Source organism: Thermobia domestica, chromosome 8, assembly GCF_964235325.1.
Source record: "Thermobia domestica chromosome 8, izTheDome1.hap1.1, whole genome shotgun sequence".
In the NCBI taxonomy this organism is placed as follows: domain Eukaryota; kingdom Metazoa; phylum Arthropoda; class Insecta; order Zygentoma; family Lepismatidae; genus Thermobia; species Thermobia domestica.
Genome location: NC_137461.1, coordinates 57,554,652 through 57,582,617, shown reverse-complemented (window position 1 = coordinate 57,582,617; position 27,966 = coordinate 57,554,652). Strand labels below are relative to the sequence as shown.

General features: G+C 35.2%; 1 protein-coding gene across 3 annotated transcripts in view; it reads right to left on the bottom strand.

The window, feature by feature from the left end:
- GckIII (Germinal centre kinase III) overlaps positions 1-27,966 on the bottom strand; it is a 181,088-nt gene that overhangs the window by 106,445 nt on the left and 46,677 nt on the right. The window contains exons 1-2 of one of the 3 annotated variants that reach the window (XM_081768502.1): positions 20,621-20,762; positions 15,911-16,065 (exon numbers count right to left, since the gene is read on the bottom strand). The exons of the other annotated variants lie outside the window; for them this stretch is intronic. Coding sequence (XP_081624628.1) covers positions 15,911-15,961 — 51 coding nt within the window. The 5' untranslated portion in view covers positions 15,962-16,065; positions 20,621-20,762. Of the gene's footprint in view, positions 1-15,910; positions 16,066-20,620; positions 20,763-27,966 lie in introns of those variants that run through there. 3 annotated transcript variants of the gene reach the window in all.

The following is a 27,966-nucleotide window of genomic DNA, read 5'->3' as shown; positions in this document are numbered from 1 at the left end:
TTTTTTTGAATCGATGGTTTTTTTCACATAAAAAGCCGGCTTTTTTGGAAAAAAACCGAGAATTTTGGAAATTTTGGCTTTTTTCATTTTCATGATTTTTCTATCCAAATAGCTTTCTTATAGTATATTCTATAGTTAGATAAGATTTCCACGACCTGAATGCCATATTTAGCTCTGTAATTCACCATCAAGACGGATGGAGCACATATTTTACGAATTAAAGCTAACATGAAGAATGTAGTATTTGAGTGCAATTTTACAGGTTATTTAACTTTATTTTAACTTTTGAGTTATCGACATTTTTTTCCTTCTCTAGATCATTTTAGTTCGTCATCCGTGTTTCATTTCTAAGAGCTTAGTACTCCAGCTTCTAGCACGAAAGTTAAACTTACGTTTTTCTATATATCCGTCAAAGCATACGTTTTTCAATATGTCCGTCAAACCGTATTTCCACATTTCTGTTATACTGTAGTTGTGCAATGATTTAGCAATAATTTTCCAGATACAACCTTGAATACCAATTTATACAAATAATCAATAGCGGATTTAGAAAAGTACTTTGGGAGGGGTTTCTCTGATTGTTTCGTTTTCTAAAAAGTCTTAATTTTATTTGGGAGGTGCTTGAAGTTTATGAGTACAGGCATAACTAATATTTCGTTTCGTTTATATGTTTAGCAATAATCTTCCGGATACAACCTTGAAGATCATTTTATACTGAGAATCAGTGGCGAATTTAAAAAAGTGTTTTGGGAGGGGTTTTCTTACTACTAATGTTTAGTTTTTCTAAATATTCGTAATTTTTATTTGACGGGAGCTTAAAGTTTATGAGTAAAGGCATAACTAATAGATATTTCGTTCGTTTTAGACACTCCGCAACTTTGGAGAACAGGCTTCAGTCCGAAAGACCGATCCTCTAACCTTCGCAAAACCGTCACTGCTGGTAATTAGTAATAATAACGATTTAAAAACAATAAGAAAGGAAGTCGGCCAACTCCTACACTCCTAGTCGGCCAGTACACGCACTATTTCTACATTCTCAGATGGAATGAAGGAAGGCTTTGTCAGAATGGTCGAATGCTGGGTTGAATCCCGGACTTCCCGATAGAAGCGCAAAAGCCAACCACTCAGTCACGTTTGTTGTGCAGTTGTATTTAGCTTAACTGAAATATATTCCGTAGTCTTTTTTTTTTTTTTTTTTTTTTTTTTTGTTCCGTAATGATATGTTGAATCCCTCTTGTTAAAAATTCAGAAAACTTGAGGACTGGGTAAACCGTGATGGTGGTCAAGGGCGCCCATGTGGTTTCCAAGGAGGGGAAGTATAAGCGACGTTTCAAAAATAGTTTCAAATTTTGCTGTAACTAATGTAAAAATCCTATTGGATTTTCAATATTCTGAAGTACATTTTCCTCTAGAGGGGATCAAGCGTCCCCTTAACCCCCCTGATGGGCGCCCTTGATGGTGGTTATAAAAAACTTGACTGTAGAATTTCAAGAATATACAGAACCATGTGCAGCCTTTAATTGTATCATACAAATCTAAGTATTTCTCTTATGTTTTATTTTAATTTTATTTTGTTTCAAAAAGAGGGTATGGAATATTTTGAAGTAAAAATACTACATACAATTTTGCTAGTTATTTGTGTATTTTTTGAAAGAAGTTTTTACTCTTAGGGTTGGCTCGTTTACACCAGCTGTTTTTTTTAAAAAAAAAAAAAAATAACTGGTTTAAACTAAAAAAATTAAAAGAACAAAAATGCGAATCGTGTGAACTTCATAGTGACGTTTCACATGTCAAACCATCTGCATTAGTCTTATTTCCTTTTCACCTTTTAATCAAGGTGTCCCATGTTCAATTCTCGGTCGAACCACAACCCTTCTTTCATGTGTAAACCAAGTACTCTTTCGGATGTCACTTAAAGCGAAAGTCTTCTCCTTGATAACCTCGGTATTACGTAAGGATGTTAAGCCTAAACATACAAAACGAAACCAAATTATATATTTCTGCATGCCTGTTGTTTTATAAAGAAGCGAAGGTTGCTTAAATATATTGATTAAAATTGGTAAAATTTATCGATTACCTACTTAGCTTCCAACATTAGCTTGGATTGGACTTTCAATGATACCTACATACTAAATTTGTAATTTAATACCTCAGTTTTAGAAAAATAAACACACTGCTGAACAAGACTGCACTTATTTAATATAAAAACACATTTACACGTGACGTTTCGATCTTCTATCCAAGATCCTCATCAGACGTACACTCACGTCTGATGAGGATCTTGGATAGAAGATCGAAACGTCAGGTGTAAATGTGTTTTTATATTAAATAAGTGCAGTCTTGTTCAGCAGTGTGTTTATTTTTCTGATTTTATTTGCAAGACGTTGACTATGATTGTGTGTCACTCAGTTTTAGCGTACTGATTATAATACGTTGACCTTTAAATTTTACATGCAAATTAAATTTTACAGGATTTTCCCGTTATTGTTTTACATTTAAAAGAATGAGGGGATTTTCCCGATGGCTAGGGCGGGAGTTTCTCAATTTAAGAAATTTACTGACCGGACTTCTTTAAGCTTATGGGACCTCTTCCAGCATAACTCCGTTGTTGAATAATAACACCAAGGCGGAACAAACTTATTTCTGTGAATATGTAATACAAATACATAAAGCAAAATATCTAAATCAAAAAATCTGGTTTAAACCCCAAAAAAGCCTGGTTTAAACTGCCTCCCCCCCCCCCAAAATGGGTTTTTGGCATTTCAGAAACAACCAAGGTTCTTGCCAACTCTGCTTACTTTTGTATATAGGAGGTTAAAATGTGTTTATTATATACATTGGTTAATCCTTTAAAATTCATAATGTAAAAATGTTGAAGTAAAATTGTTTAAAATATCTTTTCGAAATTCATGGTTTACTTTCGAGGTTTTATATTATTATCGGCATCAACCACTAATTAAATGACTTTCTGTGTTATAGAGAAGCGAAACAAAGTCTGCTTTATCGATTTAAAGCAGAATTTTGAAAAAAGCCCAAAATTTCCCAAGCAAAAAAGCAAAGCAGAAAAAACCGAGTTTTTTTCCAAAAAAGCCGGTTTTTTCCGAGCCCTTGCATCTCTATGACTAACGTAGAATCCGAACCCCATGAACTCCTGCCGAGAATCGAATCCAGGTCTCCCACTCCAAAGGCGCGTACGCTAACCGCTTAGCCACGAAGGAGCTCTATTTTTGTTCATTAGAGAAATTTGAGATACAATTGGTTCAGGAACTCGACCATTCGAATATGCTGGAACACAATGCATTGATAAATACTTCCGAGCTTTATCAATATGTTTACTTTTATTACTATTATTATTAGACTGGATGTGTGCCTACATCTTGGCTCAGGTATATAAATAAATATATGATAATGTAATATTCCAGCTTTTTCTTGGCTAGAGTCGGATCATAAAACCAATCATCTTCATTAGACGTCTTGATGCTAGGAAACATTTCTGACTCCTGGAGCTGTTATACAATTTCAGTAAAGTATATCGGATAGAAGATTAGTTTTACGACAGTTTCACTACACTAAATACAGGAAATAATAAAACCATCAATGCATTGGCTGTGGATATGTTGGTAGTACTGGTGCCAGTGGAGGGTATCGGCGTGCAACATAGCAGGCAGAAGTGGAAGGGGAAACGGCAGATATGGTGGGACACAACTGCGAGAAGCGAAAGGCTAAAAAACAGGCATACCTTAGCTTGGTCACCGCAAAGTTGGTCCTCGAAAGGGGAAAAAAGCGAAAGGACTGTTAGGTAACTGTTTCAAGCCTTTTATCTCAACGAACATACTTGACCGCTCGGTTAATTCACCTCTTAAAACACACAAGAAATAAACATACATTCGAGCAATTACATTATACGATGAAGAGTATACGCTAAGTATTAGCAATTGTAGATGTTCACGGGAAGTAGATGGTGATATGAAACCAGAATATAACAGAATATGTAATACTATTTTTTTTTAATTCATTTAGGAACTAACGTCTAGTGACACGTTACATACAGCACAACAGACCACCTTGAATTGAAAAACTGATCTAAATTCAAGGTGAACATGAACCAAAGTGCGGAAGTTTTTAGTTACGTGGACAATGGTTGATATTCATCAGCATCCAAGACAAAGCAACAACTGTCAGAATAAACTTTAATGGTTCACATCTGAAAAATACAATCAAGAGTTTGTATCTCCATAGCTGTTGAATATAACTAAATATTCTGACCATATTTGGTATCAATTTCGAAAATTTATACAGTGGATGATAAGGTGTGCCCAAGATTTCCCGATTTAAAATAATCGAATCATGACTTTTGCCTCTTTACAAAAAGTACCACTTGTCAGGTAACAGAAAGAGAGAGAGAGAAAGACGTGTCTAACCTTATACGTAACAAGTTCAGAAAATTACAACTGTGACCTTGGCAACATTCAGTCATACGTAGTTAGATGGACAATATAAAAACGAAATTTAATCAACAATATTGTAGTCTTCCCAATTAGAATAAAAGCCCAAGAACTATGGCTTAAATATTTACAAAAAGCAAGAACTATTTAGAATCTTAAATACTTACATATCTGCTATACTAAATGACTTCCGGAAAATACAAAACCTGTTGTCCAATTAGTTTATCGTTTTGGTTGTCAATCCTGCTAGTATATTTAAGCTATAAGTTTTTATTAGATACAATTTACTGACAACGAATCTGAAGCTTAATATTACGATGCTATATAATGCGCTTTCAACGAATGTAATCTGCAAAGAAACTTGCAAGGATTAACTAAAGGAGTAGAACAACAACACACTGACTGAAAATATCGAATAAGATAATGTCAATATTCACTTCAGGGAAAACTCATTCATTTCAAGTTTTCAAATAATAATAATAAAAAAAATATACTTAATATCCCCTGTGAAATAAATATCAATCATCCAGAAGCGAACAGTCAGATATTTTCCGCAGTCTTCTCCCACTTCGAGCAGTTATCATGTGACGATCGGCCTTGAATCTCTTAGGTGTACACACATTTGCATTCAGTTGCATCGGTTTGTTCCTATTACAGTTGCAAATGTTTAAATGTGGGCTTCGACGGAACCAGTACATTTTGTCTTTGCGAACAAAAAGGACTGTGTATCTATTATCTCCACTGCTTTTGTCCTCCTCCTCCACAGCAGCCTCTTCAATTGTCTTTGTATCACACTTCTCATGTCACTGCATTCAAATAATTTTAAAATACACGTACTTCTACACGTCAATATACTGCACATCCTAATCCAAACTATTGTTAGCATAACTGACAACTGTATAGCAAACACCTACATTATTCCCAAATTCATATACATTAATCCCCAAGTTCTGGCTTCGATTATACCGACGAAAGGAAGATCTGACATTTTAGGTTCACGAATCAATCCAGCTGATACCTTACATCATGAATTGTTTTAAATAAGAAAGTGTATTACTTATTCTCTTAACTTTGTATAATGCTTGTATGATCTCCAGTTTCTCCACATAAATTTACAATGATTATTGTATCATTCGACTACAAAATTCTTCCCCCGATTCAAAAAGTCATTGATGAAAAAGGAAACACCAGTCTGCGGGATGTTTCCAACTTCTTTTCAAGCTGATGTAAAGAAATACAATATCAAAGAGATGTGAAACGAAAAGGTGTTTGTGAGGAACTGTGTATAACAAGTTTATTTTCATTTATAATTTACAACTTGAAGATTACTCAATAGAATAAACAGAATGATTATTATTTCTTTAACCCTGAATATATTCGAAATTACGATCAATTTGAGATGGATTATTATCTACCTGTCTGTATTACTGTTTTGCTTTAGCATTCTTTAATATTATTGTGAACACTTTACAGTGAAAACACCAAATGTATCCCGCCCTTCCAGCCCTAAAACGAGGGAAATGAAATCATTTCCTGAGCAGGTGGTTACCTCTATTCCATATGGCAACGCTCACTGCGCTGGACTCGGTTTTCTTTTTTTTTTTTCTTTCTTTCTTTCTTTTTATGGGAAATTTAACCCTTAATAATGGTACTAATAATACAGAACTATAACCGAGTTATATTACATATAAGCATCAATGTTTCAGAAACCTTCACATGGATCGACCATAGTGTTTGACTTGTAAACAAGTTATATGACCTGGGAATTCTCTGAATAACGCGTAAATAAACTGTTTTACATAAGCGAATTATGTGTTTATACCTTCCTTTTATTTGGAGTTCTAGGCATTAGTTTCCATTGTGAAAGATCTTGTTGCTAACATTTTTCTACATATCTATATCCTACCTTAGTGATTTCCAACCTTTTTTAACTGACGATACACTTGAATGAACACCCACAACATGGCGACACGCTTTCTTGATTGTTTATTAATCTATTAGATAAAACTGAAAATGATTATGTTTGTGACTTCATAACTCTTGAACCAACACATTGATCTCGATCAAATTTTCAACATAGATGAAGTTCGAATCTGGGATCATTTCACTTTGACGGTGCATCGTAGGGGAGGGGGATATATTTAAAAATAATCGAAAATGACCGATATTAGTGTCGAATCTAGTTTTCGGGGTCGCTGATATGAACAGTGATACTTTCGATGCCGTTTAAATCCAAATTCAGCCCCGCAAACAGGGAGTCCATAAAGTCCTTGATTTGTACTTCAATTATAGCACATCCCTGCAGCATCAAATGCAGCAGTTCTCGATTTCTAACAGTCGAGCAAAAGTTGAGCACAATGGGTTAACTTTGACCCTCTAAATTTGACCAACATTAGTAATACCTGCTGCTGTATCACAATCTGTCTTTTATACATGCAAATCCATTTCCCTGCAGAAAGTCATATTTTTCTTCTGTTGTTCCTGTCATCTCTGAATTCTTTGTGACTCATTACGGGTACAATGGGTGTAATTCCAAGCAACTTGATTTTGGACTTTTGCACAGTTATATTGTGTATTTCGTCCAGTGTGCAACGGCTGCATTATCGATGCTATCTTAGTCCCAATGTCTTTTTCACTTCTTTCGTTTGAGGATACTGTATTATTAAATAATTTGAATTTCTTTATTCTTCAAACTTCCTACCTAACAAAGTTCTTCTTTGTTTCCTCTTTAAGTTGCTGGAGAATTAGTCGTGTAATTTACTTTCGTTTTTCATTTTTCCTTCTGTTCCTCACTTAACCAGTTAGTGCCTCTTGGAAGTATTTTTCCGTTTACGCTATGAGTGCGATACCAGCAGTTTTATACTATATGCCATATCTCTAAGGTTAAGAGATTCTGATATATTATAATAATTGTAATTCCCACCTTTTTTTTAACCTTCTCTCCTTCCTTTCTAGATCAAATGCAAAAAAAAAAAAAAAAAAAAAACGCTTAAGGGTCTTCACTACAGCGAAATTAAACTACCGCTAAATTTAGAGTTTTTCTGTAATATCTTCAAAGCAAATAAAAATATTCGAAAAGCAGTAACGTAGTGAACTAGACAATTAGATTTTGCATGTGATACCTTTACCAGAATACACCTATCTGCTTTTGGTATGCCGCTATTTACAGAACCCGCAAAAAATGGTAAATATATCTACAGTTGCAAATCGAAAGCAGATAGATGAGTTGTGATAATGGTATCACATGGAAAATCGTATTGTCTAGTTCACTACGTTTCTGCTTTTCGAATATTTTTATTTGCTTTGAAGATATTACAGAAAAACTCTAAAATTAGCGGTAGTTTAATTTCGCTGTAGTGAAGACCCTTAAAGACATGTCTAATTATTTTAAATGAGAGTTCCATATATACCAAATTTCATGTCAAACATTTATACATTCCGAGATATGGACATTTTAAGATAGTTGCCACTCTTCTTCCCCCCTTCCCCGTCGCATTTCCAAAAATCCTTCATTAGCAGAACCTTACGTCACAGAACCTATGCAATGTCCAAATTCCTAGCTTAAGCGGCTTGTTCTGGGCATTGATTAATGTCAGGATTTCTTTTTATATGGTAACGATACTGAATTGTTTCACATCCTGAAAATTACATCAGTAACGTAGCCAATTTCAGCTGTTTCTCGCCTAGGCTTATTTGACTGTTCCCGTGAATGGAAACGAACATGGAATACTCTTTCATTTCTTCCTTAGGTTTAACACCAAGCCAGCACTTACTTAGGCTAAACACATCAATGCATACAAGTTACTGCCAAAACCAGCGCAATGAAACTAAGAATTCTCGGAACTAATGAAAGAAGCATCACAAAGCAATGCGCCTGTTAAAATTATCTTCCTTTTAACTACAGACTGTGTATTCCAGACTTTGTAATTACATGAGAATAAAATAGCATACTACTTATTCAGAGGTATTGCAGGCGGAAGCTAAGTTGCCGGTAGCAGTTAATAATGGAATTTGCTTTCTAGGTGTTGCGTAGTTGTTACCTTATCGCTGATGTGAAAGCATAATTTTCTAACGGTGAAATTGTTTGCCTGGACATCTTTTGCAACAGATATAACAACAGAATAACTGTCATTGAACTGATATATCGACTTAATTTTTAAACTTTTAAAATGTATTTTCTAAATGTAATTTTAGACAGTAATCAATTTATGTATACATTTACAAAAAGAATTTTAATCGAAGTAATCGCACATCCAGTACTTGGAATAACAACATTTACTGAATATAATATTGTTCTACTGGTAAGGGAAAGTATTATATAGCAAAACAAACCAAGTTTACATTTTTAGTTTTCACTTTTCTTTCAATAGTTTATTGATACTCTAAAGAAGACAGCACGACAATAATTCCACAATTCGTGGTTCAATTGATGATCCATGAGCAAGAAAGCAAATTGCGGCTGTCAAGGTTGGAAAATACTATCAAAGATATCGGCTTTGCATTGGAAAAAATAATAATTTCTATGTATATGTAATTATATTATTCTGTATTATATAAGATTTTTTTCTTTTGTCGATGATTGTACTATACCATATATAATGACTTCCAACTAATTTCATGAACAACTTTCTACCCAATGAACAGTACAAGGCTGAAAACAAATCAAGCCCTAGGAACATTCGTATAGAGTATCTCTATAATGATACACTCATTCACTGCCAAACGTCCGATGCGGGTAGTAAACCTACACAATGCTTTTTCTTTTTTTTTAATTTCCCGCAGATATCGGCAATTGTGTTCTGGCGTCTCGATTTTTCAACATGGATCTGCATTATTTCGACACTTACTACGAACAAAAGCGGTAATAAGATTAATTCGTTTCAACACAAAATGAAAACGAAAATCATATACATACATGATCCATGACTCAGCAATAATCATCCAAAATATTTTAAAATTTTTAATGGCAAGGCATAGTAACATATCAATTATCTGTACCACACTTCTCAACTGCTCGTTTATATACCAGAAAGATACAAAGGGCTATACTTAGCCTCAACGGTACATCACACTACTTGCTTTTCATGTACGTGTCGGAGATTCAAACTTTGCTGAGAATATAATGACTTAGTTGCCCGAATACTAGTTTCAAATGAATGTAGGACTATAAAAATAACCCGAATACTAATCCTTCATGTCCCTGCGCTTGCATAAGGTTGTACAGAGGGATTTTCTCCTTGTCATCTCTCCGACTGCCAACTGGCCGTATTTTACCGATAGGGCCGCGGATACTGCTGCTAATTTGTTTAAGGCAGAACTAAATAAAATGATATATTGATAGTAACTGTAAGTTCAATAAAGTATTAGTTAGATAAGGTTGAAATCTGTTTTTTTTTTTTTTTTAATAATGAGAAAAATTTTATAGAGCTGTTGAAAATAAGAGCCGACCAAAAATATGGAAGAATGTGTCATCCTGTAATTCCAAATTAAATCTAGCAATCTCATAATGTTTTCATTTTTTTTTTATTTATATAAACCTGGAGATATGGACCCCATGTGGACTCCATGATACCCCAACTATACTTATTACGGAAAATAGTCATTTGCATTGTATGTGACTTAAATTAATTACGAAGTATAGTTGTGGTATCACGCAGTCAAAAACACTACGCAGTGGGCTAATGAACTTGGCAATATGTTTAATTGGCCTCCCATTCATGATATTTAGGAACAAATTGCATGTGATCCCTTTGACAAACATTTCGAAAATACGTTCTCTATGCCCAACTCGTCGGGAGCTGTATACAAAATTTCAGATTCATATTATATAAACTCTAGAGAAGTTTATTAAGGTAAACAGAATTTCGAAAATGGAGATTAGCTTAGCTGTATTATGGCTCTTGAATTGCTGAATAAAACATTTCAAGGCAAGACTGTTACACTATCAGGACTTTAAAAATCTGTGGTATTATCTCAAGATAGCATTAGAGACTTCCATTCTGAAGAAAAAAAAATTCTGGAGTATTTGCAAATTGCAGGATAAAAATGAATTTAATCTTCTTCCAATAAAGAAAAAGTGGTAGGTCGAATACAACCGGTGGTAAAAACACGGGATTTTCTAGGAAGTGGAACATCCGAATTCGGCTCAATTTAAATGAATCAACCTCTGTAAAGAATAAATTCGACCAGCTAGGAGGAAGGAAATGTGTTACTAACGGAGGAGAACTGCGGTGATCTTGCGTTATATCCGGAACTTGATATATTATCTTTAGATCTAGAATTGATTATTCCTGAAGAACAAAAAACATTGTAATGGCTGCTTTTCGTGAAATGAGCAGTGAAGAAAGAAGTGTAGTTCCAAAATGGGTATTCTTATCCGATTGATCTTGGTTTTTACCGAATTAAAGCTCTGAAGCAGAGAGAAGTTTCAACGTTCTCTGCTGCTTTAAAACAATTTGCGTTCTACTGACTAGAAGAGACTAAATCTGTGTCAGTTTGCCCTTGTCAAGACCTCCTAGACAGTGTTAACAAGAAAAACTGCTACAACTTTTGGTTTCGAAGAATAAGAGAACAGTTTCGAAGAATAAGAGAATATTGATCACTGAGAAATGAGATTGATAACTTAAAGATGAGTGCCATGAAGCATATAATCAACGAAAAGACGAAAATATTCATAACTAGTTGAATATGCCCATGCTTCGCACGGGGGCTGTATTTGGAAGTCAACGCCTGTGGGAGTATCACCATTGATCTTAGCGACCGCGAAAACTATGGATTTGATACTAATATCGGTCATTTTGGGTTACTTTTATGTGTCTCGGTATCTCATTACCCACCTTCCCGGTGACCCCCGGCTCGGAGCCGCATAGCGTGAATTTGGAAGTTAATGCGATCGGAGTTTCACCATTGATTTCAGCGACCGCGAAAACTATGAATTCGACACTAATATCGGCCATTTTCTACTACTTTTACATGTCCCGGTAAACGCCCCCTGGTTCAAATTTTGACAAAAACGTTTAACTCTGGTCTGGAGCCTGGACCAAGGTATTCGTGACTAAAATTTGGTAACTCTCGGTCAATTTGTCTGGTTCCAAGCCGGTTCCGGTAAATGCCCCCCGTGAGACCCACCTGGTTCGAAATTTGAAAAAAGGGTTTCGTCTTGATCTGGGGCCTGGGCCAAAATTTGGTAACTCTCGGTCCACTTGTCTGGTCCTCAGGCCGCACACAGACAGACAGGCAAACAAACAAACACAGAAACAAACTCATTTTATTTATATTAGATTATTCGTTATATTATTTTATTAAAAAGAATTCGTACGTTATCAATCCTACGTTTTCTCATCGAAACTGATTTTATCACGCGGAACGAATACAACACTACAACAAAATGAATTACAGCGCCACACGTTGAGCAAAACGGCAACTACGTGCAAGTGGTTTTTACTAGTCACAAGGCAAGACCATTTCCTTTTATCACTCTCCAGCTACCCCTTTAAAAATTAAAATACGGAACCAAGGTTATTTATAGATTCACTGATATCTAAAATTATTCTACTTTTAAAAGCAAAAGTAAATAATAAATGTAGTGATGAATCTGGTCATTTAAAAAAAATGGAAAGTGTTTCAAAAATCACGTATCAAACTTCTATGCAACAGTATACGAGTACTCATATCAACTTCGACATACTGACACACACACAGAAAAAAAAGTAGAAGGAAACCTAATTGAAGTGTTTTAAATAGATTTTATGAATTCAAAGAGGTTCATTAGTTTCAGATACTCCTTTGCAAACAGTTACGACAAAATTTCTTCAATGAATAGCCGCTTGTATTTAATATTACTCGTTTAGATACAATTAATATTCAATCATAGTTCCTAATATTGTAATTACATTTTAAATTAAATACAGTGGGAAAATAGTCAGACGTAAGTAGACCATCTTTCCCTCTACAGATAATGACAAAATGTCCCAAGTGGACACCTTACAGAGTATTGTCAGTACATGATTATGCCTATATGGTTTCTAACTATTGAGAACTGTGGCTATACAAAAGTCTATGATAAAATTTCAGCACATTTATCTTGTCTGAATAACAGACTACTCAATTGGATACAGGCCTAAGATGGCTGGAACCACTGTGTAGGTAAATCCTCCGAAACTTATTAATGACTGCTGTCCCTTTTCAAACCGTACAAGAAAATGATTGCAAGAGATTATCAGGTGTCTGCACAGCACCACATACTTGATCAGTCAGATCAGGTTCGACAAGTGTGGAAACCTAAGAAAATATCTGAAAGACAGTAGTACGTCCTAACCAGTTATACCAACTGTGGACGGAAAGGGCGCCACAGATAATTTACTTCTGGTATGACGGATTGTGTGTTTATCTCAGATTATATGAACCTATGGTGGGCATCGAAATCTGCAAGTGGTTAGCAAGAAATCGAGATGATAAAGCTAATACTTTAGGTTAGTTAAATTGGTTTTAGGTTGAAGTACGCTCCAGTCCGCCAAATGAAATAATTTGTTTCAGGAAAGCGTTAACTATTACCGATGCAATTACGAATTTATTAGAAACACTTCAATCAAATTCCAACCAATGAATTAGAACACTGTTCTCTAATTCTTATTGTTCCCTCAAGGAATTTAGGTCAAACTACATGTATTATAAAGTATATCCAAAATGCATTACGTATGTTGCTGTAACACTGATAGGCAATGTGTCACTATTATTTTCTTCTGTTTAATTAATGTGTAACTTCTCTATCATATTTAATTTGTAACATTATATGACTGATTAATCATTTGGAGCTTTACCATCCATTTTTGGCTCTGAAGTTGAAATTCAAATCAGTATGTGGGTTTGTACCAATGCTCGTGAACCGAACCCGGGACTTGGTCACAAAAGGAAAGATTTACTATTTCATTATCCACAATGTATTATTCTTTCTATTTCTGCCGTTATTTTTGATTCTCTGTTGCTAACTGTATCGAACTTGTAATTATTAACACATTAAATGCCTTGAGGCAAAGCTCTCACATTTGATACATACAGGGATAAATTAAGGGAAATTCGGGAAAATTTCTACCACAGATAAATTTCACAAATTTGAATTAATCTAAAAGCACAAACACGTTCGAGATAATCAGGTTTCCCGAGGGCTCATATTCTCCCTCAGATGGAAGAGTCTAAATTAATCACTGGATATACGTATCTATAATTTTTCCTCTATCCTCTCCACTCCAGTTTACCTCATGTTCTATTGTGTTTTTCATGTTTGCGTATAGAACGAAGATGAATACACATTTAAAATAGGCCTACCACCTACATGAAGATGGTAAATAAATTGGAAGAACAAAGTAATATATCATTATCTAACAACTTTGATTCAAGTATTTTCTGACTTAAGTAGTCACCCTAAGAATGGATGTTGATAAAAGAGTAGAAAAGAAAATCTCCACTTCAATTTAATTCTTATGTCAAGGTAACAAACTCATTTCGATCATCTAAACTTAACATTTGTTTCATTCAACTTGTATGACTTTCACAGCTACTGTATTTTCTCCAATCTTGAACTAGCGTGACTTTTAGCTACTATCTTTTCTCCAATTTTGACGTTACCTCATTACCATGTTTTCTTACTATACATTTGTCAAAATTTGATACTGGTAAAGAATTACTAAAAAAAAAAAAAAAAAAGTGTTTTCAAGTGAATTACACAATAGAAAAGTCATATTATTATTAATAATAATAATAATAAATATTTTGTTCAAGTTTACTCATATTCGTAACACTGAGAATATTTAATTAAACAATTACCCGGAAAAGTAAATTAAAACCTAATGCTACTATAGTTTCAGAGGGAAAACATTCAATATTCTGATTTTTTTTTCATTTGTAAAGATAAAACATCATTCAATACGAGTTTCAAAGCTTGAATTTTTATATTAAGTTATTAACTCCTGAAGTTACCAACTCGTCTCAGATTTACTTAAAATCTTTATCTTGGATAATTCGCTTGACTATTATATTTAGTGCAAGTTTAAACCGAAACAATTTACACTACACAGAGCCTTTCTATGTTGACATCTTTCTCCTTTTTGATCTATTTGTCATTAACCCTATCCGCCCGATTAGTACCGTAAAATTATTCGAATAATTAATTTCCCATTATTCGAATATTCGTTATTCGAACAATTTATTTTCCATTATTCGAATAATTCATTTTCCATTATTCGAATATTCGTTATTCGAACATTTTCCATTATTTGAATATTCGTTATTCGGACACACTGCATTATTCGAATATTCGTAATTCGAATAACTTACTTCCCATTTTTTTGAATATTCGTTATTCGAAGAATTTGTTTTCCATTATTCGAATAATTATTTTTCACATTTTTTGAATATTCGTTATTTGAATATTTTCCATTATTCGAATAATTTATTTTCCATTATTTGAATATTCTTTATTCGAACAATTTGTTTTCCATTTTTTGAATATTTGTTATTCGAACAATTTATTTCCCCATTATTCGAGCAATTTATTTTCCATTATTTGAATATTCGTACTTAACATTCCAACAATTATTTGAATAATTATTCGTTATCCGAATAACGGTTCGAATAAGTACTCGTTATCCGAATATTTTTTGAAGTATTATTCGAATATGAATTATTCACTCTACAAATAATCTATATTACTCACTCTACAAACACACTAAATCTTAAGAACTGCACACCATATTATTTCACAAGCTCGTATGGCAGATCAAGGCCTACCACAATGCCAAGTTTGATTCAGATCGAATGAGTTTAGTTGAACTTATACGATATATAGTGTCCGTCAAATGAAGGATGAAATAAAAAGTAATTACTTGTGATTCTTTCTCCCTACTTCCTCTAATCTTGCAAATAATATGTTCAATGAGGTTTAGAAAATGTTACAAATGTATTGCTATAAAGGAAGTTAGAAATACTGTTGTTAAATTTGTAGGGGAAGGGGGACTATACAGTAAGATCAACGATAATTCAGAACTAAGAGTCCACTCACTATTAAACGTATTTTCAATTTCAAAAATTTTCAAAGACGGACTAATCCTGAAATTTATCCACGTAATTGTGAAAATATCAAATATTGTGTAAAATTTCTTTTCGCCCAGTAAGGAATCTCATTTACTCTCTGGTCATTTCAAAAATGAGCAGTGTTGTAAACAGATGTTTATTATTAGAGTTCATTCTTAAATCACATGATGTAATATTAAATTCGATTGGGGAGCACATCAACAATATTCTTTCACTAATATTTTGTAAGCATTAGGAAATTACGTACAGAAATTAGTTTTTAATTTTAACATTTTTTTTTTGTAAAATATGAATAAAAAATGGGAATGAAGAATAATTTCAAGAATAAATGATGATAAATTAAAAGGTAAAAGAATAATTGAATACAGAGTACATACCAGTTTTGCTGGAGGTTTCCAACTTGGACGTTTGTTCTTTTGCAACACCATACTGACACTATCACTCAACAAACTCTGCGAGGGCTCGGAACACAAGGAACAACAGGGGGCAAACTTGAACACTCTTCCTCACATTAACACTACTTTACATAAACCTTGCGTAATGAAAGGACGTACAGTTAAGATGAATAAACTTGACCACACACCAAAAATGTTATTGCTTATTATTCCAAAATGCGAAACACTGAAATAATTCTGCACCTAGTGCATGAATTCTAGTTTTCATCTTGATATTTAAAAAAGGCATTGGTATGCGTGAAACAAAGCAACTTGTATTTTTACATTTCCGAACTTAATATTTGTTCTTATTTGAACAATTTTTAATGGTTACTCTCATCAACCCATATTTGTCTTAATATGTTTGCTTATTTTGCATAAATTACATCGTCTACATACAAACAATGCTTCGGAAAAGAACTGTGAAGAAATTTTAGCCGATATTGTATATCAATTTTCCATATGCACTTGTAACAAAACTATAATTAATTGGCACTTATCACTACAAACTATGAACTATGCTGTAAAAAACGTTGTAGTGTGTAGCAAAGAGCTACATACATCAAACAAAATCGCCACATGTTACAGCTAACTAGCACAATGACAAATCTGAACTGCTGCACTCAACACGTATCTCCCTTTCACACGTCAAGATTATGGGAAAATGTGTGGGAAGAAAGGCCGGTTCGACAACCCACGAAAGCAGCTCAGTCTGTGGAGACTAGCCCTTTGCGTTGTGTTACATATGATCCTAGCACTGTGAGAGATATTTGCTGTGCTCTGCCCACGAAAACAATAAAAGAATTACTAACAACGACTTCCTGGGACTTGCATCAACAACAAGACACAAAAAGAATGAAATAAAGAAAAAAAGTCACATTCACTGCAACAATACAATGATCCAGTTCCTCTCTTTGGTACCGTTTCTTATTTACCTTACAACTCTTGGCAACTAGGCATGAAAAAAATCCAAAATACAGCGATCTGCGGGAGAAGTAAGAAAATCATTCAAAGACATTTGCTACTTAATCATTCACTCTATAAGCTATCTCAGGTTTGCGTGATGGCAGGGGTACCGGCAAATTAGAATGCCGTGACACGGAAGAGCAAGCTCCAGTGGGGCTTCGAAGCACGAAATAAGCCTAGACTTTTAACCACTATCTTACCGTCTATATCCTTCTCGCTACCAGAAATATACAAGTTCCAATTCACATGAAACAGGCTTTGAAGAGAAAGAAACTTCCAGAACCATGACTCACAGGGAATACATGCTTTAAAGCAAGGCAGACAGTAAAATCGATACGATTCCCGTTCTATCATCCTCCATACTGCTTTAAATTGGATCCTCTCAAGAAAGCTGAAAACTTAAAGTTCTGACTTGATGTAGACGAACAACGAATGAAATAATACTTCACACGACTATGCTATTTTAATGGAACAGGGATCACGCAGCACAGTCATTATTTTGATTCCAGTTTGCACACGAGCACTCAACCCTGCTGCGAGGGGTCTCTGGTTTGATCCCAGGTCATTGCGAGTGGCGGACATCAGTCATGTCCGAGACTTTGCACCCTCATTATCATTTCATTAATCATTTCATAATTATTCACTCGCCTTACTCATTCCCGAGATGTAAAACTACAAATTTAATTTCATTTTTTAAAGTTTCTACAAAACTAAAAAGTAATGAAGGTTTTAGTACTGAAAAAAAAATAGTTATCAGAGGCGTTTACCGGGATATGTAAAAGTTGTAGAAAATGACCGATATGTCTTTTCGTTGTTCAGTTTGTTTACAGAGATATTTTATAGGACCCATGCGAAGAATGGGTATATTCAGCTAATTTTACATAATAACATCCTAAGTTTTGAATTACTAAACGTTTCTTACTTATCCTGTACCGGTATTAATATAAAGGAATGCATGGAAAATAAATGAATATATGAGTTTCAAGTGTCTATACACCCTTTTTCCCATATATAATTTAACATTCGTCATTCAGAGCTCCCATGCGGCTAGGTGAATAGCGTACGCGCCTTTAGTGTGGGAGACCCGGGTTGATTCTCCGAGGAAGCTCATGCGATTCGGATCTTACGTTAAGCTCTAGATCTACATCTCATATAGTCTCGCTGCGGAAGGGACCGCTAAACTTAATCCAATCTAATATTTATCCGTCTGCTCCAAAATTTTTCACTATAACATCAAGTATGCACAGGGACACGCCCATCTCAATATAATCTAGTAACTATGAATATTATAAAGTGAACTTGAAATTCTGCAAGCAGCCTAAGAAAAGGCTTTTCTCTATATAACCTTTCGTTATCAAGAGACAACACGCTTTCTGCGCGCGTCGCCCCGAGTTCGATCTCTGGTGGGTAGTACTGAGAATCGAAGGGAAAAAAAAAACGGAGGTTTGAATGCCACTTTAACGGCGTTGAATATTTCCGCCATCTTTGTTTTTAATTCTATTGATATATATATATGAGAAATTATTTCACTGATTTATTTTTCAAATTAGTTAAATATCCTTTGTTTTACGAAAATTAAATTTTCTTTCTTACAATTTTAATATTTAACTAGCTAAACCTGCGCTGCGCACCGTTCTAATATGAATGTGAATTTCCTCCCAGGTTCTCACTATATCTGTAGAAGTCCATTTACAGACAGAAAAGACAGGAAGGCTTTCAGGTGAGTTTGTGGCAAACTTGCATAAGAGATAGATGATTAAAAAATGCAAATATTTTGTTCTTATAATGTAATATCCGAATATGCCTTATTGTGGGTCTTCAAGCCTTCGAAGTTGCCAAGATGCAATAGGTTTTGTCATTCAGATAAGCTGAAATGTCGGTCAACCCGCTATACGCAGCTCCTCTACTGGTTGCCTTTCACAAGGGTATCAACTTTAACGTCCTAGTGGCACTAATAGGATAAAAACGATGTCTAAAATGTGGACTAGATTTTTTAAAAAAAAAAAAAAAAAATTGAAATAGAACTGGAAAATTACACAAAATTTGCAATCGATTAGCGTAAACGGCTCGTTTCTATAGCTTGTGGCTTTCGAGATCTCATTGTCGAAAGAAACTGACCACAAACATATAAACTTTTCTTAACCACAAACATATAAACCTAGCATTTTAATATATAATTAAATTCAATTGAAGTAATATTAAATTTAAAAGCAATGAAAGTTCATTTTGAAAAAGCAAGGAAATCTTTCAGTTTAACATCTCACAATTATGCTCCTGAGACTAAGAGAGAACGATGATTAAGGCAAGTGAATGATGATGCAAGAATTGGTGGAATGAGAAGTGCGAAGAAACGGGAGGACCCTAAGAAAACGCATGGATACGATGTCCACCACAAACTTACCTGGCCGGGGATCGAACCAGGAACACCACGCACTAGAGATAAACCCTCTACCACTGAGCCATCATGCCTCCCCTCCCTCCAGTTGAAGAAATAAGGGACATTAGCTAGACTTGAACAGATCAGTAAAATCACGTTATTGCATTTCCACTTCATTTCATTTCAAAGAAAACACTTTTCCATATAAAATAATGCGCTAAAAAAGCAAGATGGCGTAGGTAGTCACCATCGTTAAGTGGTAAATCCCGTACTGCACAGTCTCGGTACTGGCAACGGACGTTCGATTCCAGTCAACATTTTTTCCTCCCTCTCTTTACACTTATATTCATTTCAATAAGAATAAGACGGTTCATTATGAAACACCTAATGAAACAATGTAAGTACAATACACAAATCATTTGAATGGCTTATCGAGAATACTCGGGAACTAGAAGATTTATAACTTACTGTAATAACAAAAATAAAACGCGGAAGTTTCTAGGTGTTCTGTAATAAGTTCACGAATTCAAGCTGAATACAGACGTCTTACTCTTATACTCACAGTTATAGGCAAGATTTATCAGCTTTACACACTGAAGATATATTCGGATGGCGCTTTCAAGAGTGAATCACTATAAAAACGCACATAAACTGCGACATTAAGAGGGTTCACTTGACATACAAACTCGAAGCACCTTTCATGCTAAGAGGCTCTCCAATTTGAACTCACGCCACAGTAAACGAAAAAACCCGTTAAGGCAAGGTAGATTATTAAAGAACACGTAGAACGAGTATCAGAAGAAATTTTACGAAGTGCACTATTGTAAAATTTGGATAAACGTTTTTAAAACCAACATTTGACACTAAAGATTTCACAATTAAAAAGAATCCTCTCTAGTGTAAGTTAACATCCTGGTATGAATCAGCTCATTTAAAGTTTGAAGATAAATTCAGCTTAAGTTTCTTCTAAACATTGATGGAAAAAAAAAAAAAAAAAAGATACTGCATTATGTTTCAATGTCGGGATACAAAATTTCAGCAGTACTGATGAAATTAAATACAGTTTTGAATAATAGATATTCGAAGAATTAACAGTCCGAGTCTATAGCTGTATATTAAATAACATGGATAAGTTAAATTTATGTTTTTAAAATATATATATAGCAATCCTTTCTCTATTTACAAGTTCAAGGTTTTCGAGTGTGAGCACCTCCCCCCCCCCCCCACACACACACACATACAGATATATACACTCTCACCCAATCACCATATGTATACTTTTCTAACAGAAATAATTCTTTAAAGCCTACCAAATAGCCTAATTTATCAGTCTACTCTCCCACCATATTGTACAATGTGTTCCGAGTCCAAACGCAGTCCAATCTCCCGTTGCCTCAGATGACCCTGACCTTTCCTCCACTCCGCTAACTGGAAAACTATCCTTCCCTCAAACCTTCCCAATCCGCACTGCCCCTACACAATGATCAGCAACAAGCACGACGGCCTATCGATCGAACACATGCGCTTCTACACCACTGCAAGGCCGAGACAACTCCGTATTAGGGCAGTTTTAAGGGAGAAGGGAAATTCCATTTCATCTCAGATGTACTTTCACATCAATAGAAATCATTAAACTAGCACTGTTATTTAAAGACGTGAAACGAAATAGGAAACTAGGAATTTCAATATCTTAAGCACAAAATGGTGTAATCAGAAATTCAATATAATAGCTCGTTCAATTTTAATATCAGTTTTTAGTTTCTTGAAGACAATCAATAAAGATTCCTTGAAATCTGTCAAAACTGAGGACTGAAAACAAATGAAGAGGTGAAATCTGCAATTGGATTTATTTGACTGTAATAGATTATCTTTATGCTGGACTGACATTTTCAATATTACCTTTAACCAAGACACGATTTATTGCTGACACATCTTTGAAATTCATTTCGGGATTGTTAAACTCAAAACCTGTGTACTATACTAATTTACAACACCATAGTTCAAGTTTGAAATTGGACAGGTTCAGGGGCAAGATCTAGACTTAAACAAATATACAGTATTAGCAGAAGCAAAGTCGCAAAAATCCATTTACGAATAAATTATAAGTTACACTAAATTCTAACGTTCCATCAGATTTGATACTCTGTGTCTGTCGTACAGTTTCAGATACATAGCTATCGTACTCACGACTAATATTGTTACCAACATTTAACTGTTACATTTTTACCTATATGCATTTAAGAACAACCAATAGGAATTCACGGATCCGGCCCAAATATGGTACGCAACATACTGACATACAAGATGACTCAAATATACCGACCATGGAGCCGGCACAAAGCATTCCAAAGCATACAATACTCAAGCTTAATAACGCGCTAAGTCACCTCGAATGAATACACAAGAAACTGTCTGGGCAGGTAGCCAGTTGTACAGACACTGAATGACTAAGGTGTGGCATCCCATGCTCGCTGTAATGTTTGCGTAGCTGGGCGATGGTAGAACTGCCGAAGCCCGACTGCTGGTCAGATGTCATGTTTCCATGTTCCACATGTGGTCGATAGGGCTTACGTATGAGAACTTAGGACGCTAGGGCAAAGTCATACACTGACTACAGCACATTGGATTCCCTAGCAATATGGAGACGCGTGATACCTGCTATAATACGGGATCCCATTTAGGGTCCACATAAAGCTGGAAGACAGGGTTGATGTCATGAATTAATCAGATCGGATATACATTAGTCATGTCACAAAGGCGATTGGAACGTGTAACTCAATATCGTTACAACAAATGCCAGGTGTGAGTTCTATATGGTGAATATGAAGACATGCTGAATTATCTGGCTCATTTGCACGTCTGCGGACACACACACACAGCCGTCACTGTCCGAGCTCATCGCTGCCATTTGTAGTCTCTTCTGACACCACCGACGACGTTTCCAGCTATGTACAGGAGCAATACAGAAAAAAGGAACACGGAAGTGTATATCTATGCAAAATAACCAATTGTTTGGTATTCGTGCACTCATATGGGATCTTGATCGATGTGACTGCACTGCCGAAGACGTGTTCCGCGATATGTCACGAGGCACGTCTGTTGTATAAACTCTCTGCCTGTCGTCATGTATACCATCAGTGACACGCCTCGACCCACGCGGCCCATCCATCCTCTTGTATTCCACTATACAGCCAACTCAAAGACACGCCACTGCAGAGGCGTTCGCTGGACTCGTCTTGGCAATTACATTGCAGAAGCATAGAACTGCACTATCCGACAATCTTCAAACTACAGCACTATGCCCTATGCAGATTCTACAATTAGCCTGCTTTCTACAGCAGCTCATGGTGCGAATTTATTGGATGACGTACAGGGTGTCTGGTTTTCTGGTCTAAAGAAAACCCACATTACGTGCAAACAAACCCGTATGTTATGAATTTATGGTATGAGCAGGGACGACATCACGATCCTTATTTAGACTAGTGGTGGGCACAAAAACCGGCTTTTCGGTTTTCGGTTTTCTCCAAAAACCGGTTTCGGTTTTCTTCAAAACCGGTTATCGCTTTTCTCCAAAACCGGTTCGGTTTTTCACCTGATCCGGTTTCGGTTTTCTTCAACCGAACCGGTTTTGGAGAAAACCGAAATGTCGGTTTTTCGGGTTTCGGTTTTTATAAAAACCGGTTTTGCCCATCCCTAATTTAGACACGTTACAAACGTGGTTAATGTCTCAGCTGCAAGAAAAGGGAATCATGGATCATGTGTGAATACAGCAGGACGGAGTTCCAATCCACATTGCTCTTTGGGTGATTGATTTCCCTAAGAATTTCCAGCTGCAGAATTGGACTTCATGAAATGACCCTCACGAAGAAGGGACCTCAACACCAGACAACTCACTGTGGGAAATACTCAACTCACGAGTCCCATCGTCGGTACAGGGAAGATGAAATTGCACAGAAATATGGAGGAAGGTCTTCGAATGAGAACTCCTCAGATGCTCCGTAACATGAGGGCACAGAGAAGAACATATCTGTATCTAGAGCACAATGGACCACACAGAAAATCCACTGGATACATGGTATGTGTAAGTGTTCAATTATAGTGCATACTAAATAACCTAAAATTACAATGATATTACTCTCTGCGATACTGAAACGTAGGGAAAGAGGACTTTTTTTTAAACCTCCGTATACTGGTTGTTCCTAAATAAGTTTCCACTAATATATATTGAGTGGTAAACTATAGGAAAAAATTCAACACAAAATTTAATATGAACGGAACTAATATTAAAATGGTTACACATGAAGGTCCATAACAACACCGTGAGTACACTAAATTCTATAAAATTTTCATATTTGAAACCTTAGAAGCAATTGGTAAAATAATAATATGACTGCACGGAAAATTCAGAATTAAACTAATGTAAAGAAAAATGAAATATTTTTAGTTTTACTTTCCATGGTTATGCACGAAATGGAGGAATGAAAAAAAAAATGGCAAGAAACGAGAAAATCCAAGCAGAAGGCTACTGTGAAGAAGACTGTACATGTATTCTACAATCGTACTCTTTCTTATATTACCCTTTTTTCTGCTAACTGGTAAATCTATCTTCCTAATTTGCCAGTATAAAAACCAGTATTATTTCTGTAATAATTTTAAACGTATTTAACATCTCATTTGCAAGTATAGTATATTCAACATCAATGTTAAAAAAGTTGTTTCTTCGTCAACTTTCTTTCCATTTCTGACTAAATTAACTAATTATAGCAAAGTCCTCTCTATCTTAACCTAACTTTCATTTTCTTTACATCACATAAATTAATCTATTCACCTGGGAATAATAACGCAACTGAACTTACGAGTGCGAATCTATTTTCGAACATGACTGTACGAGAACCAGAACATCGTAATTTGGATTGCTATATAAGGCAACAAAGGCTGTAGGTAACTCGCTTACTCAATTTATTTAGCATGCTTAGATTTGTTTTAATCGAATACACAAACTATCTAACACTTTCATGCAAATATTGAAGTTTTGATGTCCATAACAATGACTACAATAAAAGAAATTGTTTTGCCTTAACGGAGATGAAGAAGATATTTATCTTTTGTTGCGTGCTGCTTTTGAAGCTTAAATATATATTCTACGAAGTGCATGAGGTAAATCGTAACCTATATTCATCGATCTTAATGCTAACGAATGAACAGAAAGCCACTCAAACCAACGCCTTCCACTAATTAGCAAAATCACGAGGCTTTTACTCTTTCTACCTGGTTGCGTGTAGACATTACGCATAGCTGCCTTCAATATACAGAAACCAAAGGCAAGGAATTGCTTGATAAAGAATTTTGTTCTTGAATTCCAGTATGAAAATATTTCACGGAAAGAAAATGTTAATGCACAAGACGACTTGTGTAACTCGCGTACAGATACGCGTAATTCCCGAAACTTTAAATGTCTGTATTTCAAGTACGTTATCTATATATAAAAGAAACCCTGAGTGTGACTCATAGACACAGGCCAAATCGTTTAAGCCAGAGAAACTTTAAATTTTGACAGTGCATAGAATTTGTGATGTAAGCTGCCATTAAGGGAAGGTTTTTGGAAATTCGAAGAGGAAAAGAGGAAAATAAGAGCGGCAAAAATTATAGTAAATCTCCGAATCCCTGAAGATTAGACATGTTAGGGATATAAAATTTGATATACAAACTTCTTATTCAAAAGTAGGTATATGTTACAGCGGTTTCGAAAATTAACGAAAGAAGGGGGTGGGGACGATTCCCAAAGAATAATACCATACACGTATTCCTGACATGCGAAGCAGATAGAGAAATATGAGGTTCTAGGCCGTAGGCCGAGCAAATGCGGAAGTCTAGCGGGCAAAGTTTCCAGCCAGCCGAAGGCTAGTAATGAATATAATTATGTTATCAATGATATTTAATGCAGTGTAAAAGATTCTAAAGAATTTTCTCTAGTTTCGTACGTAAGAAGAAAAGAAACTGTCTTGAAATGGCGGTAAAAAGAACTCAATATTTGCATGGATTTGCTCTTCTCATAGCAGCAGTAGAATATACCCACCTTCTTACAATTTAATCATAACCCAAGACCAGGGATCCTTTCACCTCACGTCAAAGTAATTTTTCTGATTTACTGTATTTAAACAACATTCACTGGAGTGCGATAATTGCAATATTCAACGAAAGCAGTGGCGTGCACAAAATTAAATCAAGGAGGAAAGTTCAAGCAATCCAGCTCATATCATTTCAGAACACGCACAATTCTTGAATGCAAATCTTAATATGGTAAATGTGTATATTTCTTTATCTTGTTGGCGAAGGGGGTAAACCGAGGAATCTCTTTTGCGTACGCCACTGAACGAAATGATTCACTCTTCAATGTCATATAATTATGTCATTTATTTCATCTTTCGGGCTTTAATAGCAACGTGTTGCAATACTATATAATTAATATAGTACTGCAATAAAACTGTCATGTCCCATTTGATCGTTACGAAGTACTACTCAGAACTTATTTCTACACTCCGAATTTCGAAATCCAGACTGAGTTTTTATAAACAACAATGTTCCTTAATCTTGATTATAACTGAAAAATAAAGAAAAACTGTAACGTAATGAGCATGTTATAACGTTAAAAAATCTGGAGCTTGAAACTTTTCGAGAGCAGCATATTTTACTACGTGCGTGTCTGATTTACATTGAGTATGCATCTAAGAACAACAGCCTCTTGAAACATGCTGCTGGTTGAACCTAACAGGAACGTTGAAGGAAAATATCTTACGGAAACAATAAAAAATACTGCACGGAGACAATCCTGACGACAGAACGTGAATACTGGAAACGTTGCACGGGGATATATATTACTTACCTTCTCCTCGTGTATGTCATTAAATTCACGACAAACATTATTCATAGTAACCGGCTCTTAAATCGGAAGAGGAACTGCTTGATGTTTACGAGCAGCACAAAAAAAAAAAAAAAGGATAACTTTCACCGTAAGACACTGCTTTGTTTTACACAGTACACAAAACACAATAACAGAATACACAATTGTCCTACTTCTTTCCAAGTAAAAAAGAACGCCATCACAACCACTGCCAGACAATAATTAACAGGAAAAAATTTACAAGGACGATCTGGAAAGTAATAAGATTATTGGTTATTTCTGTTCGTATTTCAAAAACCAATATTACACGTGAAAGAGGCAATTACTCTATCGTTATAAGTGTTAATTTGATTTCCTTAAAAAGCCAATTAGCCTATGTGGCTACTAATTAGGTTTCCCGTCAATAATATGCACATCCGTTCAACTTCGCTCTCCACATACGAATTTATATTATGTACTAATTACACTGGCTTTGTTTTCATTTAAGGATTGCATAGAAGTACATGTTTATCTTACTATTCAAAATCTCTCTCTCCGTTTGCATATGAAATAAAGCTCGATGTGAATGTAAGATAATATAGGTAAATGTTTGTAAAAACAGACTCAAAGAATGGATGACTGGAAAAATGCGCTCAAATTTACAGGATTTGTACAGCAGAACATGACTATAAACGCTTACAATTTCAGCGATATGGTGGATGTGTAGGCCCACCAGCCTTGTCTCTCGTTTCAAGGAGTAGTATTACGAAATGCCGGTTTACGAAGCATTCAGGTAGTGGAGGATGGACATGTCCCGTCAACATCAAGAGTGTGGAATATAGATGACTGCACCTGGACGAGGCCACACAGTTGGTCTACAAAAAGGCACCTTACTGCGAGTGCACAGCACGCCGATACCAGTGATACATGAAGAAGCAAGCAACAGACAGAAGAACCGTACGCACAGACTGATTATCTCAAAATTAAATTCAACCTATCATTAAAAGTTTCATTGTAAAAATAAAATGTGTCATACAAAGTACAAGGCCTTATAGACCTTACATATATCAAGGGGCTGTGTGATACATGCTGAGAAAGTATGGAATATCTCGGGTAACAAACTCAAGATGAACTTTCTTTACCAGATATAAAATTTAAACAAAATGTTCATCAATATGAACGAATGAATGTTCGTACCGAAAGAGTTTAAGCTGTCTTAGTATACGTACTTTCCTGTATTAAGGATTATACTCCTTGACATTACAAGAAGTCAGAATACATTCTATCGGAGAATATTAATTGACGTGCAAATGAAGTTCTGTGCAACAGACTCTTGTATAATTCTTAATCCAAACTCTCAATTTATTACATTACTCAGCTTCCGAATTTCCAGTTTCCGTGTACTCTTGTGAACTACAAGGGAAAGGAGCTTACTACCCTACTTTTGCTCTATTGGATTTATGGCTCCGCCAAAGCTACTGCCAAAATATTTAGGGGAAAATTATGTACTTTTAGCTGAAGAGTGTACTAGTAGCAGCAGAACACATTCTATGACAAATATATCATTTTACAATATTCAAATTATTCTTATTTTTGCAATGAGTTAACACTTCCAATGAAAAAAAAATCAAACAAATAAATCCAGCTCATAATGACACATCTTAGAAGAATTTCTGCGGATCCATTTACGATATCAGAATAGATGTTCTCATTACAACTCATTATCAGTTATCATTAATAACAGCTTCATTACTATCTCATGATAAAGATATTGCT